The following is a 17,500-nucleotide window of genomic DNA, read 5'->3' as shown; positions in this document are numbered from 1 at the left end:
TGCTACTGATTGAAGCGTCCCGATTGCCCCGGAAAAGCCGGTTGTCGACGTCGCCAGTCCGGAGCTTGTTGGTCGCACGATTGATTGGCGGACGTACTGGGCGTTCCGCTTGTGCTCCTCAACCGCGTCTTTGCACATCGACAGCGAGTGTGCAAATCTAGTCCGTATTTCACCGAGCGGACTTCTCGCAATCTTCGTACCGGGATTATAGCTTTCCAATATCTGCATCTTCCTGCTAAGGGTGGCTGGTACAGGCGCGCTGAAGCGCTTGGATTGCCTGAATAATCTATGAGACAGAAACAAATTACATGCACACGTTGCAGAGGAGAGAGGGGGTTTAAGCCAAGTGAACGTGTATCCTGAGGTTCTTCGGCCGAAGCTCGCTCGTCGTTGGTTGATTATAATTTGCCGAAGTGCTGTCTCAAGGCTTCAAACGGTTGTGTAAGGGTTTGTCGATGGAGAGTTTTCTCCATCTGGGATCCACTCGACCTCGACCTGGGACAACCTGGCGAGTAGTGTGAAGATGAAGGTGCGAAATCTCCATCGCCGAACAGTCCCGAGGAACTGCAGGGTGTAAATTAGACTTCTGGGGAAGCTAATCCTTTCAACCGAAACAGAGAAATGTCGATAGCGGTTTTAAATTTATCGTTCTCCACAAAAAATGCAGCAGTTAGACAAAGTTTAGCCTTAGGAAACTAATACACTCAAGAAATGTGTCCATAAGGCTGAAGCCAGATAAGAACTTTCAGATAAGAAGACTTAGATCCTGTCTATTAATGACTAAATTCCAAAAACTTCAATTCCAAATTTACCAAACGACGCTGGTGATAACTCATAATAAGTAAATGATAACTAACAGATGATATCAAACCCCGGTGCTGCCATTGATTGGGAAGTGCCTCCCAGTCCAAAACCTTCATCCACTCAGCGATAACACTGCTGCCTGTCTACAACCGTTTCGCATTCTCTTTTTTGCGGATAATAATCGGACAAAATAGACCCAATCCACGGCTATCCTGCTACACTTCAACCATTTTCTTCTGAATTCCTAACTAGCGCGAACTGGCGTGCTCCACCAAGCGCGATGGAGAACCTAGGACGCAACTATTTCGCACAATCATGTGATTTAAAATTCAGCTTTATTTGCATGATAATCATTTCAATCGCCTAATGAAGCCATCCATTATGCATCGCATCGCGAGGGGAGAGTTCATCAACAGCAGTAGCAGTAGCACTAGGCAGCCGGTCAGTCCATCCTGCGAGTCAGTTCGCTACTTCGAACACATAGACACACTATTCCGCGTCAAGGCCGCGAAGCGAAAAGCTGAAAGTCAAGCTGCTTCTGATGAGATCCGGTCAAATCTGCAAATCCGTCCACTCCGTGGTTTGTATCACTTGGTTTGGACTCAAAGGCACCAGTGGCTTTGTATTGGCGGGGAGGTGCGCCACAACCTGCTTGCAAACCTGCCCGGATGGTGAGCATGATGATTATAGGATTCGAGCGAAAGAACCCACCATCGAACGTTGAGATCAAATCCTCCCCCACTTGGGGGCACTTGGGGGTGCAAAGACACATTCGAACCAAACCGCGGCTATCGATGCCACGGATAGAATGGAATCGAAAGGCGCCATTCGACCGCGGACTTGTGATTTCTGAGCTTCTCTCATTCGAGATGAGGGCCTTCCATCATAATGCTTCCGATCTGATTCCTTCAAACTCGCAGCAGCAGCAGCAGCAGCAGCAGGGGCAGTGTTGCCGCTGGTGATTGAAATGACCCACGATGAGAACGCGAGCGCTCCTTCGGCGCAACATAATTGAATGCTGTGGCGGTCCCGATCGGCGGCAGAACGGAAAACACAGGACCGACAAGCCCGATACATGATTAGAAGGCAAGACAGCGATCATGATGCGCTGATGATGATGATGATGATGATGATGCTGGTGCTGGCGCTGATGGCGACTAACGGCTCGTCATCACTCACTCACCCGTTCTCTCATTCTGTACCCCCTTTTTTCCCCTCCACATCATCGATGGCTGATGGATGAGTTGTGACTTTTGTGGTTCCTTCCCACAGAACGCTGTGAGAGGGCGCACTCGCGTTCACTCTCTGGCACAACATTAACCCGTCCACCGGTGACTACGGACCTTCGTCTCCTTCTATTCACCTTCCTCCGAGCAATGCAATACCGCGAAGGGCAGGCAAATTAAAACAGCAACACTCCCCCCCCCCCCCCTCTGGGCAAGAGAGGAGTGGTAGGTCGATCTAATCGAGGGCTCAGTCCTCGACACACCACACCGGTGGTAATGATGGCCCTCTCCGACTACCGTCAACCGCGGTGATGATGGCGATGATGATGAAGCAGTGCTCACGTGTACGCGAGCGGCAAGATGGTGATGGAGATGGTTTAATGGATCAATACGAGATCAAAACCACGAGATCCGATCTGAGGGTAAGCACCAGAGCACCACGGTGCCGCCACTCGCCTTTGGTGTGTACCAGGGTGCCCTAGATGCCATCGGCTCACCACACCGTCACCACAATGTCCCGTTCGAGCCGCCGGCAGCCGAGGCGCTACCGATTGCCACGGTTTTCAGTTGGGGAAAAGGAGAGGACGAGAAAGATAAATTAGTTCCGCCGCAAGATTGTAGCCGATGGAATCATCACCCACTGGCTGGTGCCTTTTGTCAGCTCGAATGCGCGACCACGCAGCCATCAGCTGCCTCCAATCCCGGCTGGTAAAAGACCACCGCTGACGTTCTGCTTGCCACCGAGGGCATCAGAGGATTGATCTGCAGGGGTGGGAACGGGGCATTAAGGCATAAATCTGGAGAAATGTGCCAAAGTCACGTATTGTAGGTCCCCCCGAAGTCACCTGAAGATTGCCTAAAGGTGAAACCACAAACCCAAGTCCAGGTCAGGGTCCAGGATTATCGAGTTGGATGTTCTCAATTTGAAGTTTCCTAAAAGTCAAACTTTACAAACTCCCTGTATCCGTGACCAGGTAGTTCGCGTATCAACTTTTCTTTTGGCAGACGTAGATTTCACGCAAAATTGGAGCTCCTTTTGTTACTGCAATTGTGAAGTTGATCGGAAGCGGTGCTCCATGGTATGGTGTCTGATTGTTGGAGTCAGATTGGACGGTGTCACCTATCGGTTTGTGTAGCGCCATTGAGCGCGATCAAAGGATTGTAGGCCAAAAAAGGGGATTCACTCTCTTCACGCTGGTGCTAAGCTTACACCGATACCCGGTCGCCAGCTAGCGTTGGATACACGATACCGGTTCGGGGTCGACGGTGGCTCTTGGATTTGCAAAGCCATACGACTACTGTACTACGGTGCCTGGCGTAGCACCTGCAAAAGTCACGTCAGTATCTCCACTGTTATTCGTTAAATATATAACCCCTAACATCTATCCTGTGCTCTCCTCGTGTCGGTATTGGCAGATAATCGCCAAACCCTGGGATCCACCAGGAAGGTTCTAAACCGAACAAAGGTACACCATCGGAGCGAGAGAGAGAGAGAGACTCGTCGACTCGTTTTAGATGTGGTTTTTCACCGTGGCCATAGACACGATACGAAGCGATGTGGGGCTTGGTCGTTGTGCAATGGAACTGGAAGTGTTTGCGATGCGCTCGACCACGTCGTACCCTCGAGAACAATTGGACGAACGAAACGAGTTAAGGGGATTTTCAGGTTTCGACGGTTTTTTTTTTCAGTGCTGGATGGGGTGCTTGAAGGGCATGGTGATGGGTACAAAGGGTACACACCGGTCCTGGGACCTTGCCTTGCCGGGAGCTTCCACGCTGGATTCGATCAATGGCAAATCAAACAGGCTTCGACTCGTAGCGAGCACGATCCGCCCGGTGGGGGGAGAGGAGGGATTAGTGTCACTGTCACCGGCTTTTCGGCCAGATACCGTCACCTGAGTTCGCGCTTCAACCAAAATGACCAGCGGAATGGTCACGTGTCACGGTTGACGGTTCGTGATTCCGCGAAATCAAAGCCAAAGGGGTGTCGTCTGCTGCTTCAGCGAACGAGAAACTCCGATTTCATCCCGATTGACGTTTACAAGCGAACTATTTGCGGATGCCCGGTGCCGCCCCCCCCCCCCCCCCCTTTTGCCGTTTGCTAAGTGACCAATACCCCAAATGCGATCGACGGCGGCTTAGTGTACACGTACGGTGAGTGACAGTGGCAAGCGGCTTTGATTAACATCATTCCCCGCTGCAAGCATAATCGAACAACGCTGCTGCACGGTGATGGATGGTCGTGGCAGGACATCAAAGCGTGTGGGCTTTTGTCTAGGCGCTTCGCTACACATAGAATGGCCCGGGAAAGCTTCGAAATAGGCAAATTAGTTTTCCAACCGATCCCGCCTTGATGAAAACAGATCATTCGATGGGAGGGACGGATCAACATCAAACTGTCGATGCTTCTCTTCTCTTCCGATTTGTTGCGATTGCTCCGGAAAAAGTTGAAATAAAACAGGAAAAGTTGAAATCAGTGACAAACTCCACAGACAGAGGATGATTGTCAATAACATAATTCCCCTTCCATTAGGCGCCGACGCACCGCCTGGCTGGGCATCGTAAACGAATCACGCCCTATGACAACACCCTGTGCGGTGCGAAAGCATACAAATTTAGTTTTAATTATTTAATGGATTGTTGATTATTGAAATCCTGCTCTCGCACCGAAGTCCTTTGATGCTGTGTGGGGAAAAAAACCGCGCGATCGCGAACCAATAGAGAGCCTGGAGCACGAAACGAAATCACACACTAGGTACATTCGTCATCCAGAGAGAGGAGAAAAAAAGCCCAGAAAAACATAAAAACAGATCGCGAATAAATTGCCAAAGTGTGTACCGAGCACATACACCGTACAGGATGCCAATCGGAGTGCATCGCGCCTGATTCGCGCGCCGTGTGATAACTCTTCGCTTCACATGAGATGCCCCCCCCCCCCGTGGAACGGTTTTTGGAGCTCCGTAATTTTGTTTTCCTTTTTTCCTGCTTTTAAACCCCTCTATCTAGGTCGGGGAAAATGCCAACTTCGGGATGCACCGGCACCAGAAACAGGACTCCACACAGGACTCGAGGTCGAAAGCTCAATCCTGTGTGCGCCTCGGGAGAGTGTCTGGTCTTTAATTTTTTATTCATCAGAATGCATACGGAGTCGGCTCCGTAGCCGGGCACACACATAAATTGAAATGTCCGTAAATTAAACAACTTTTTTAGATTCGCTAGCGAAAGAGGCACCAGAGAGCGGAGCGGGGTTCTGACTCCATTTTCTATTTCCTCGCCAGAAAGGGACGCTGTTAGTGGTGATGGTGGTGGGAAAGCGGATACTTTTGTCATGCTTTCATCGGCCGCTGGTCGCTGGTCGCTGATGATGAAAAAGTGCGATTCGTTATGGCGCTTTCATCGTTAGCCGGTGGTGGTGGCCATGAGAGCTGACCTAATTTGCTCCCGAAACCAAAGTGCTGGGTAGTTGGATGGACGCGGACGTGGATGAAACCTTTTTTGATCAGCGCAACACCAACTAACTACACTTTGGCCAATCTCGCTACTGGTGGTAGCACGAGGTAATAGTAGTGAGAAGAGAAAGAGCGTCAGATGACACTTAGCAGCAGCAGTAGTAGAAGCATCGTCGTAACGATGAAATCATGAGCTACTGGAACTCTCGTGGATTGGAAGCACCAAGCTCCAAGTGGTGATCTAATATTCATCGCGTACACCAATGCAGCACAAGCTCGCGTCGGTCGTTGTGAGCATAAAGTGAGTTATAACTATGCTTATCAGCGCACAAGTACCAGAGTTAATCGAATAAACATCTCTCGTTTGCTGAAATTGATTGCAAAACGTACGAATGGGGCAGGATCTAATCCAGATCGACATTACAATTCGGTTCGGTTCGATTTGCAGCTGTTCAGGAACTGTTCCATCACTTTCATTCCACGCTAATCGTTCCTCCCAACAATTACCAATTTTCCATAACTGTTCAACTGTCAATAGCTGGATACACAAACCTGGAATGGACGGCGATTTATGCGACAAAACAACCGAGCACCAGCTGCAGCAATGCTGGTGATGGTGCTTCGGTTGTTGCTGCTGGTTGGATCCAACATTGGCGCGCACTATTTATTATTAATTAACAATCAATTCCGATCGCTTTCGGCACCTTTGCCATTCGATATTGGGCCAATGTGCTGTACCACCGTGCACTGCATCTCCTCTATCCCCTCGATACTGTTCATCATCCTGACCGGCGAACATCCCGTTGGCACCGTCGGTGGTTTTTGGATGCATCGAGGTTTCCATCGATGGCTTGTGTTTATGTACCCTATATGCCTGTTCCAGAGTGCAGCTCGGGTGGTTGGTTTGCTGCATCGTACTCAGGTCGTACTGTCGAGGGATCCCCGGTGGCAGCTGGCCGCCGGCTAGATACAAGCCGAGAAATAAGTAAATATGAATGTTGCCCAAAAATTTCAATATTATCATTAGAACCAACCAAAAAGGCTGCACGCAAGCGTATAGGTAAACGAGGAGGAAGAAGGGCGTTTTGGGGGGTTCAAAATGATTATGGAAATAATTGAAGTTATGTTTGCACCCCCCCCCCCCCCCCCCCCCCGGGGGCGGCGTCATACTGTAGATAGAAGCATAAATTGCATTTTACGCCCAAAGCAGCACATAGACGGGCCATCAGGGGAGTTGTGTGGTGCCGATCAGCATACCCCGAGCATAGGGAGCATGTTGAAATTTGGCACCGTACCGATTAGCTCGGCTGCTAGTGCAGTGCCGGTCCGGTCTGGTGGGAAATTGGTCGTTTGTTTGCAAAAGGGCCGCGCCATCGTCATAGCACGAGCCATGTGAGTGTGTCGACGACGAGATGCTTATTGACAGCTACTCTGTAGACGTGTTTTCGCGAACGCTGTTGGAAAACCACGGAATCACGGAAGAACCACGGGAAGTTCTGGGAGGAGTGAGCGCAGGCTGGGAGGCAGAAGGCCGCTTCGAACAGGCGCACTGGTCTGGAAAGTGAGAAAGTGAAAAAACGACTGTTTTGGAGGCAGAAAGGAGGCCCGCGTGCCTCGGCAAAATCGTACGGGTGTTAGTGATAACCGATAACAAGTGCAGAAAGTGCTCGAGTGCAAAGTACTCGATCGAGCCTGGGCTCGATCCAGCTGCAGCCTAACGCAGCTGGGCAATGGACAGAAAGAGAGAGGCTACATCGCCTCCTGCGGATGCCGATTGCGTGCGGCGATCTAGGCGATTAGCGGAAAACGTAAGCTCCGCGAATGTGAATTACAACGAGGACTCGGAGAATGAACCCCCAGAATGTACTGCTGGAAAGCACCGTTATAGCCGCAACATGAGCGAGCATGATCGTTTCGAAGCGCTCATGGCGATGCTCACGTCACTCAAAAAGGACCTAGGCAGCATGGCTGCCAAGGTCAGTTACCTCGAGAAAGAGCTCGACGAGTGTAAAAAGGACAATGCGGTACTGCAGCTCCGGATCGATACATTGGTAGCTGCGCAGAGAACAGCACCTGTACGCCAGGAACGAGAAAATCCTGCTCAGCAAGGACCCGAGTGTCAGCAGCGACCCGAGCGGACGGCAATGGTGGCACCGCACACCTTTGCAGAACTCATCAAGGAACCAGGAGAAGGCGAGGGCTGGAACACGGTCGGAAAGCAGGGTCGTGTCGTCCGAGCCAGCCGAGCAGCAGCCACGCAACCGCGAGAAGTCACGGCCCCCGCGAGGCGACTTCTCCCAACCGGTCGGACAGACGTCTTGAAGATACAGTTGCCGGAGGGGCAGGCCTTCCTCGACGTCTGCCGCAAGCTGCAAGAAGAATCGGCGATGGGTGTGAAGATGATGGCACCACGGCAAAGCAGGCAAGGGGACGTGCTGCTAAAGATGCCACGCTTAGCGGACAGCGAGCAGGTGGCTGGAGCAGTACGGCAATGCCTGGGAAAGGACACCAAGACCACTGTAGTGCAGCAACTACTGGAGGTAGCAGTACACAACATCGACCCAGTGGCAGAGGCTGACGATGTTAAGGCGGCAATCGTGAATGCACTAGGCCCATCTGGAAGAGCAAATCTGGTGACAGTGGCCATGAGGCGCATGCAGGATCAGCAGCAGCGGGCTAGGGTAAGGCTACCGGCCAAACAAGCCCACAGCATATGCGGGAAGATGGTGTCTATCATAAGGACAACATGTTTGGTACAACCATCAGAGCCGCCACCACCAGAACGCAAACGCTGTCGCCGCTGCCTAGAAATGGGACACGAAGCCCGAATGTGCAGCGGGCCAGATCGCTCGGATTACTGCGTGCGCTGTGCTAAGCCAGGACACCACTCCAGGAGCTGCACAGAGACGCCGAAATGTCTCAAGTGCGGCGGTCCTCACCCGGTAGGCGCCAGAGCGTGCGGTGTCGTCTCCTCTTCGTAGAGCTACAGACGAGCGACAATGGATGCAGCGCAGCCGCAATCCGAGTAATACAGCTGAACTGCAACCGGAGTAGAGCGGCGCAGGACCTCCTGAACCAGACCGCTAGAGAAGAGGGAGCAGACGTATGCCTGGTGTCGGAACCGTACCCGCCCCCAACGAATGGAAGATGGCAGACGGACAGAGTAGGAACGTGTGCCATAATTGCCAGCGGACGACACCCGATCCAGAAACGGATAAGCTCCAGCGAAACAGGCATAGTGGTGGCGAACGTTAGTGGTGTAACGTTTGCCAGCTGCTATGCTCCGCCATCGTGGAACATCGACCGTTTCCGCTGCCTGCTGGATAGTCTCACTGTTTTGCTGAGAAGCTGCCCCCGAGTCGTGGTGGGGGGCGACTTCAATGCGAAAGCAACCGAGTGGGGAAGCCGAAGTCACAACAACCGGGGCATAGAACTGTTGTCAACCATGCAGGATTTGGGTTTGATCCTGATGAACAGGGGCAATACTCCAACCTACCTAGGAAGCGGCGCTGCGGGGCCCTCGATCGTCGATTTGACCTTTGCCAGCCCCTCGATCATCGGCCAAAACGACTGGCACGTCTCACCCGAAGATATGCTGTCGGACCACGCAGGCATCGTATTCACCGTCCAACCGGGAACCCCCCCTACAGCAGCAGGGAGGCAAAGCGGACTACTACCTACCACCTCTGCACAACAACTGCAATTCAGGCGATGGAGAGTGAGCCACTTCGCACGAGAAGCATTTTTATTAACGCTGGAAGACATCCGCTTCACGGAGGCAACAGAGTTGGCGGACATCACTCGCCTGCTGGTCAAGGCATGCGATCTCTCTATGCCGCGTGCTAGTGGAAACCCTGCCACAAAATCAGTTTACTGGTGGACCGAGGAAATCCGAGCACTGCGGAAAGACTGCCGAAAAGCCCGAAAGATGCTCCATAAAGCAAGGAACCCGGACACTAGAGCTACCAGGGCAGAGATCTACCGCGCGGCGAAGCGCGCACTAACCAAAGCGATCCGCGCCAGCAAGAGATCGAAAATCGCGGAGCTTGCCATCTCTCTTGATGACAACCCGTGGGGGAATGCGTTCCAGCTGGCAATGGGGTGGATGCGTGGCGGACGAACACCACAGGAAATGGACCCGGTGGTCCTGTTGCAGATAATCAGTGTGCTGTTCCCCCACCACGATCCCATGGAGTGGCCTGCTAGAACCCTCAGCCACAATGCGCAATCTCTCCGAGAAGTGACTGACAGCGAGCTTCTGGACATTGCGGCCCGGCTGGCCACCAAGAAAGCTCCAGGACCCGACGGGATACCGAACGTGGCCGTAGCAACATCTATGGCGAAGTATCCGGCAGTCTACCGCCAACTGTTCCAGGAACTGCTGAACAACTGCGAGTTCCCGACAGAATGGAAGGTGCAGCGCTTGGTTCTCCTTCCCAAGCCGGGTAAGCAACCCGGAAGTGCGTCCTCCTACCGGCCGCTCTGCCTGCTGAATACCGTCGGCAAGGTATTCGAGCGAGTCTTGCTGAGTCGACTCAATGACTACGTTGAGCACGCAACGGACGGCGCGCGACTCTCGACCAGGCAATTTGGCTTCCGGAAGGGGAGATCGACGATCAGTGCGATAGAGGCAGTCCTGGATCATGCTAAGCACGCTCTATCTTTCGGCGTAAGCAATGGGCGAAACAAGCGATGTTGTGCTGTCGTTGCACTTGACGTTCGCAACGCCTTTAACTCCGCGAGCTGGACGCGGATCGGCCAAGCCCTCAACCGTATGGCCGTTCCAGAGCCCCTGCTGCGAATAATCGGCCAGTACTTCCGGGGCAGAATACTGCAGTACCAGACATCTCAGGGGATTCTGTCGAGAGCGGTCACAGCTGGAGTTCCACAAGGGTCGATTCTCGGGCCAACCCTGTGGAACATCTTGTACGACAGTGTGCTGGCCGTCCAGCTTCCACCGGACTGCAGCATCTACGCATACGCAGACGACGTCATAATCACGGCTCTCGCAACAACACCAGCACTGGCGATTGAGCTAGCAACAGAGGCAGTCGATGCGGTGCGGGGATGGATGATTGCTCACGACTTGAAGCTGACTACAGAGAAGACGGAGACCCTAGTCTTCACGTCGATGAGGAAAGACAGGGTCACGGCTTACGAGATGGATGGACAGGCACTCAGCGTATCGAGAAGCATCCGATACTTGGGCGTGATGCTGCAAGAGCGCCTCCAGTGGGGGCCACACGTTCAGTTCATAGCGGAGAAGGCAATGAAGCAGGTCCAGGCTCTCCGGTTTGCCATGCGGAACCACGGCGGACCGTCGAGCCAGTCCCGGAAGATCATAGCCAGCGTCATCGACTCGACACTGTGCTACGTTGCCCCCATATGGGCAGAGCAAGCGACGAATCTGCAATGTAACCGGCGCATCCTGCAACGAGTGCAACGCGAAATGGCGAAAGGCGTCGCCAGCACCTTCCGCACCGCTAGTTACTGGTCGGCGGTACTCCTGGCTAGGCTTGTCCCAATATGCCTACGACTGAACGAAGATGCCCGCTGCTACAGGGCCACACGCGAACACCAGGCCTGCGCTCTGACAATCAGGAAGCGCGAGCGCGCCGCAACGTTCCAGGCCTGGCAACAGGAATGGGACAAGGAGAAGGACGACAGGACGGCGAGCCTTCACAGTCGGTGGATTCGTCGCGTTATCCCGGATGTGGAGCGGTGGTTCAGCAGGAACCATGGACAAGTAAACTTTCACCTGTCGCAGATTCTTTCCGGCCACGGCTTCTTCCGTGAATATCTGCACGGCAGAGGGTTTACTCGGTCCCCAGACTGCACCAACTGTCACGGAGTGCCAGAGACCCCGGAACATGTGTTGTTCGAATGTCCTCGGTTCAGCGCTGTTCGGGATCAATGCCTGACGGAGGGAGGCACGATTCTGACGCCGGAAGCGCTTTTGGAGCACATGCTCCAGGGGACACACGAATGGGACAACGTGAGTCGAGCCGCCCGGGACATCACCTCTCAACTGCAACGTGAATGGGCCGAGGAGCAGGCCAGAGTAGCACGACTTGAGGCAGCGGCAGCTCCCGCCCTAGCGGCCGCAATCATCGAAACGCGCCGTTTACGGTACAACGCGGCACAGCGTCGACGACGAGCAGAGAGACGTCAGCTCTCATCTTCATCGGAGGCAGGGCAGCGCGTCGCCCTGCAACGGCAGCAGCGCAACGCACGAGCACGGGATCGGAGAGCAGCCAGGACGATAGAGGCTGATCCGACGAAACGGCAAGTGGTGGAGGCACGACTCCGCCTACGACGAGCACAGGACGAGCTCCGCGCAGCCCTGACATCGGGGAACTTGGAGGAGGTCGAGCGCTGTCGACGAGCTGTCGACGAAGAAGCAGCGATCCTCGCAGTGGAGAGGCGATTTCGGCGTCGGCTCCTGCAACAACAGCCAAGGGAAGCGATAGGACGCCCGGTTCCTGTCGCTAACGCGGCGTAATGGGCTCTCGCCCGCTCTGAGAGGAGCAGTGCGAAGAGTTCAGTGGTGGGAGTGAGTGGGAGGGCCGGCTGCACCAGCGGATTAGCCTGAAAAGGAACGGATTGCCGTTGGTGTGGCAGAGGGCCGGAGACCGTTTAGGTTAATAAATGGTTGTTCTAAAAAAAAAAATGTGAGTGTGTCGACCACAGGATTTATGGTGCATGTTGCATGTTTAAAGCCACATTTCTGTGAGCAGCAGCAGGAGTCAATATTCAGGCACCACGGTCTTTATATGAAGTTGCTTTAATGGAATCCAATTTTAACGGGAGATGTTACCGTAGTACCGCAGTTCCTACAAGTCAAAAGGTCCAAACTTCTCACTCTAGTTGCCACGGTCGAGGTAAACCTAATTCATCATATACCCCGCACACAGCGCACTAATTCCTTAGATTAATTCGTGCAGATAGAGGCCCGGGGTAGCATAAAAACGAAGGAGGATGAGAAGGCTGCCTTGGACGGCTTACACGATTTATAAGCCAGGGCAGCGCCACGGTACACCATTGGCGATACTCTCTACGCTACTCGGCGCTCCACGGCAAACGGCTGATTTGCATATCTTGCGGTATAAACACCAGTCCTCAGTTCCCACAACGCTCCGGAGCACGGGGCGGGTACAATGGCTGTTGAAACGGAGAAGCCAGCCAGCCAGCCAGCCAGCCAGCATTCTGCCAGCAACCATCAAATCGGCCTCTACTATGGTGTGTAGCGGCAGCAATCGTGAAGTAGTTTACTTAGGTCATGTAAACCGACAATAAATTTGGCGTAAGTCGGCCATAGAGACCGGACCGGAGCAGCCCTCGAACCTCGAGTTTTTGGGCCTCGGTGGGCCAGGCCGGCCAACCGAAACCGATCAGCTCCCAACAAGCTCCCTCAGTGGAGCAAGACGGCCGGAAACGGAACCGACCGTTGAGCGCTATAAATCTATAATAAACAGTGGAAATTACCCCCGGGCCTTGATGGGCGGTAGCTGGGGTTTCTCTCACTCCCGCAACCCCTTGATCGATGTCGTGCTAGTCGGTAATTCGAAACACTTGCCTCTGGGAGAAACCGATACCGGTACTCACACACGACGCCACTAAGCTCCCAATCGAATCCCGGTGTAGGTGCAAAACATGTGAAATTACCTGTAAGTGAAGAGAAGGAGAAAGAGAGAGTGAGTGAGTTGAGAAGTTATGAGCGAGCATGCTGATGCCTAACCTAATCGTGGACCTCTCTCTCTCAATGGACCTCTGATGACCGACCTGATGCCTGATGCCTTTGCAGTTGGTGGAACGATGGCTTATAGTTGCGCCTCGCCCCTCGCACCGCATAGAAAGTGTAGCGTGTCGATATCAAATTAACCCAGAAACTGGACCAACTGGTCAGTTCTCATCAAACACGACTGACGCCTTGTCCCGGAATCCCAAAGTATAGGGCCCTAATCCCTAATCAGATTACATGGTGCGAACGGCCCTGGTTCGTGGCACATTAATCCGGAAATTTGGTCATTTTTCTTTGGCAGCCACCAGCTGGATTTCCCCCCACAAATTTCACTAATAAACACCAACGCGCGCGCGCGCGGACCGCAAACACCCGAAAATGATCACTAAATCATCAAAGGCCGGGAGAGAGCACAAGAGACACACCCCGGGATTGAAGGAGGCGGTTTCGCGGTTCCTCCAATTAACCTATTTGTTCGACCACGTTCTCGCTGCACCGCTCGCCGCCACCTAATGAGCAGCGGGTGCGTTTGCGGATCGTGCGGAACAGAACAAATCACCGTCCCATCTATCCGCTCGCCGCGTGGAATGGAATGGAAGCGACCTGACCTACCGAATGACCTATTGGAGAGAGCACACGCGGGCATTTTTCGAATTGGATCGTTCCGATTCAGGAATACAAAAGGTATTCCCCGCGTCGGACGTGGCCGTTGGCGCAATCGAGCTAAAAGCATTCACGCTGATGGCCCGCGGAGCGACCTCCATTACCGGGGGAGGAGGGGGGGGGGGGTTCCCATATTTCACGCGTCGGAAAATCATTTTTGTATTCGTTCGATCAAAGTGGCGAAGTGACACACCTGGTGGTGCTGTAGCCATAGGCCTAGCGAGTTCTATTGTTGGTTTTCTGGAGGAAGGCGGGGTGCCAGATAAATATGGAGCGCTTTGTTTGCATTAGCCGGGTCAGAACAACGCTCCAAACGAACGAAGTGTGTACGCTCGCGAGCGGTCAAGACAAGGGATGCCGCCTTAATTAGTTCAATTCAATTCCTTCAAACCCGCGGAGTGGTCGCGGATCGGCTCTGTATCAGCGCGGTTGGCAGTCGCGACCACTTTGCTTTGCAAGCGCTCAAACTGCTGATAAAGATCACGACGCCTGGGCCTCGGCTTCACAGCAAGCGACCAATAAGCTCGCGCCCAGCACGAGCTGAAACAGAGAGGAGAGAATTGAACGTCTCTTCTTCTGGCAGATCCGACGACTGAAAGACGCCAGCAAACCGCAGTACCGCGTCTTCGCCTTCGTCGATGATGATGATGAAACCTTGTGGCGCGACTGTGGTTTTGCTTATTCCCTCCCCGGGTCTCCATCACTTGGCGGCACCCCACCGATAGCACTCGTTGTAGATGGACCAACGATAGACCGATGGAAGTTGTGCTTCAATCTCGTAGCACAACGCTGCGTGCCATTTTCACGGTGTAACTTCTAGCGCCCTGCAACAGACGCACCAGATGGAGGATGAAGAAGGAAGAAAACGTCCGGGGGGGGGGGGGGGGGGGAAGCCACAAGCCAACCAAACCGAACTAACCACACTACTTTTCCTTCTCCTCACCCGCTGGTCACTGGTGCATCAATTTATATTTTTTAATAAACAACCACAGGAGACATGAGGTGGTCCACATCACGTTACAGAGTTCATCACGTGACGGACTGGGAGACACAGGAAGGCAAGATGGAAACCGCATACATGCAACACCACGGACCGGGGGATGCTGAAGCGGCATTTTGTTGCATTTTAACCAACCAGAGTGACGAGCTGGGCGACGTCCTAGATCCATTTTACACTCCACTCCTTTCGCCTGTCCATTAACTGTGGCGCTATGCAGAAGAAGAATGCATATAAATTGCATCATAGACACACCAAGAGACAAGCGTCAAGGGCTTGGACTGGACCGTACTGTCGCATACTGTCCTGCCTGTTGCTGGAAAACCACCGACTGACGGTGCTGGACGGACACTCGGCTGTCGAGTTGCCCGTCACCGAAACTCAGCAGCGAAAAAAAGGGAACGAAATTTAGTTTAGTCCTCCAATAGGGTGGTGCACTGTGTGGTCCCTCCCTCTCCTGCTGCCGAGTGTGTCAATTAAAAGTCCAATTTATGATGCCACACATCCGCCCAAGCTCCAAGAGGGGAGAATACAAAAAGAGGAAATGTGAAAACGTTATGGAAACTAGATGGAAAGCGAGGAAAAAGGTGCAAAAAAATGTGCGCTACGGAGCGAAACACGAGCGCTGCGGGTTGCGAATTCCGAATCTCTAATGTCACACCGACAGTACCAGACGGAGGGGCCGAGTAGCTGTGCCGGAACATTCCACTTTGTAATGCGTAGCTTAATGACTCCGCTACAAGCGATGATATGCAGACTGATATGCACATTCGCAGCCGCAAGACATTGGTATTCTGTTGCGTCCCATAACACCATGCGCGTTGTTGTGTTGAGAAAAGAAGGAAGGATGACGTTCCGATCCGAATGGAAATTTGAACGTTTCACGCGCCAACTTATCACGAACACGGGATCTTGGAGGTTGGGCCACTTGTTGAAATGACACAACAGCACTGGAGAGAATCAAGCAGACAAAGCAGAGACTGAGCAACAACTTCTCTTCGAAGGCGCCGAAGGAATGGAACAACAATTTGCAGTCCAGCTGCATGGTCGACAACAGCGATCTTTCTCGGTGATCTGCGATAACACATAACACCGCGTCAGTGCTGGTGTCTGCATATACGAGTCGTCTTCTCTCTGTCTCTGTGACTTTTGGACCGAAATGAGCCATTTGCAATAAACCTCCCTCCCCTCCCGGGGTGGTTCTCAGAGCGCGAATTCCAGTGAAAACCTTCGCCTCGTCCGTTCCATTTGCATTGGCTACAACAACCCGCTTCCCTCATCGTGGTAAGATGGACGTAAAACTTTATCAAATTGAGATAAAAATCTTTTAATTATAAACTGCGAACGTGGAAGGGGGTAAGCGCCACTGTGCGGCGCCGAGAACTAACGGAGCACAATACCAGCATTATGCGCACCAGCAACCACTATCTTTCCATCGTACCTCCCCGTTGGATGGCTCGCCAACATTGTCGAGAGATGTGTAAAAGAAGGGATTAGACCATAAAACGGAAGCAATTTCCTTTTTTGCAACAGAAAAAGCGAAGAATGCAGCTACGCCAACACTTTGGGCCTTCAAGCGCTGCACTTTACACTATTGCTCTGTCGTCGGAACCACTCGGTTCGGTTATCTCTGCTCGGTGAATATACAATAACCATTTTTGCAACTACATCTACACCCTCGAAAAAAAATAAACAAAAAATGCTCTTCATTTTCTTCCCTCGTTAGTGAGGTGTCCTTAGAAGCAGCACGTAGAGCAGCACGTAAAAGAAGGAAGTTTGAAGCAAAATGGCCACATTCATTGCCGTCTTCCATTGTGTGCGTTCGCGTCAAGTTTATCATCCGCCCTTTTCGTCTCTATCTCTCCTCTTAGACCCACTTGTAACTGAAAGAAACGGAAAGGAAACTAATTCCCCTTAATTCGCCTCATAAACGCACCGACGAGGCCCAGGGTTGTCGTCGGCCACTTGCCTTGACCTTGAACCACCGGCCGCCCCCAATGCTCACTCGCTTGACCCTTCTGCAGCTGCAGGAGATTGCCATCTTCGCCGGAGACAGCGTCACCGTTTCCCATCGTTTGCTCCATAATGGCTCCGGACATAACCATTGGACTCAGTGGGGCGTTAGCGCACTCTACACACGGGCCAGCGAATGGAAGACACTAATTAACAGAAGTTAGCTGAAATGCAATTCGAAAACTGCATTCAATGGCCACCGCCAGACAGGGGGAGAGTCAGCCATTCCAGTGCCATTGCTGCAGTTGGTCAGATAACCGAACAGAAGGGGTGAACGAGGAACGAAGCTCAAAAAATACATTTCCTCGACACAGCACAATGGGACTGGGAGAAAAACGGAACGAGACACTCAACTTTTTCCCTCCAAAAACCTCTCCCCTTGCAACAGACACATGGTAGACCGCAAATGTGACGGCGGGCGGAGCAGTTGGTCCGGTCTGCAAAGCAATTTCCTCCACAAGCATGGCTCCTGGACACGAACTGCGGACGCTTCGCCACGCTGTCGAACTGCATGAAATGAAAGTTTTCCCGGGCGTTGAAGGTAATAAAATTATCTATTTTCCCTCTCGCTTTCCGTCTACTGTTTTTTTCTTTTGCTTCTTTTTCC

General features: G+C 52.7%; 2 protein-coding genes across 2 annotated transcripts in view; one reads left to right on the top strand and one right to left on the bottom strand.

Annotated features, from left to right (window-relative positions):
• Positions 1-17,500, bottom strand: part of LOC126578829 (insulin-like growth factor-binding protein complex acid labile subunit) — a 107,261-nt gene that overhangs the window by 76,778 nt on the left and 12,983 nt on the right. The window lies entirely within an intron of this gene.
• On the top strand, positions 7,375-11,981 carry LOC126574085 (uncharacterized). Its single transcript, XM_050234043.1, has 2 exons — positions 7,375-8,160; positions 9,636-11,981. Exons 1-2 carry the CDS (start codon positions 7,375-7,377, stop codon positions 11,979-11,981), a joined length of 3,132 nt encoding a protein of 1,043 aa, XP_050090000.1.

Source organism: Anopheles aquasalis, chromosome 3, assembly GCF_943734665.1.
Source record: "Anopheles aquasalis chromosome 3, idAnoAquaMG_Q_19, whole genome shotgun sequence".
NCBI classification, from domain to species: Eukaryota; Metazoa; Arthropoda; class Insecta; order Diptera; family Culicidae; genus Anopheles; species Anopheles aquasalis.
This window is presented reverse-complemented; position numbering and strand designations above follow the sequence as displayed.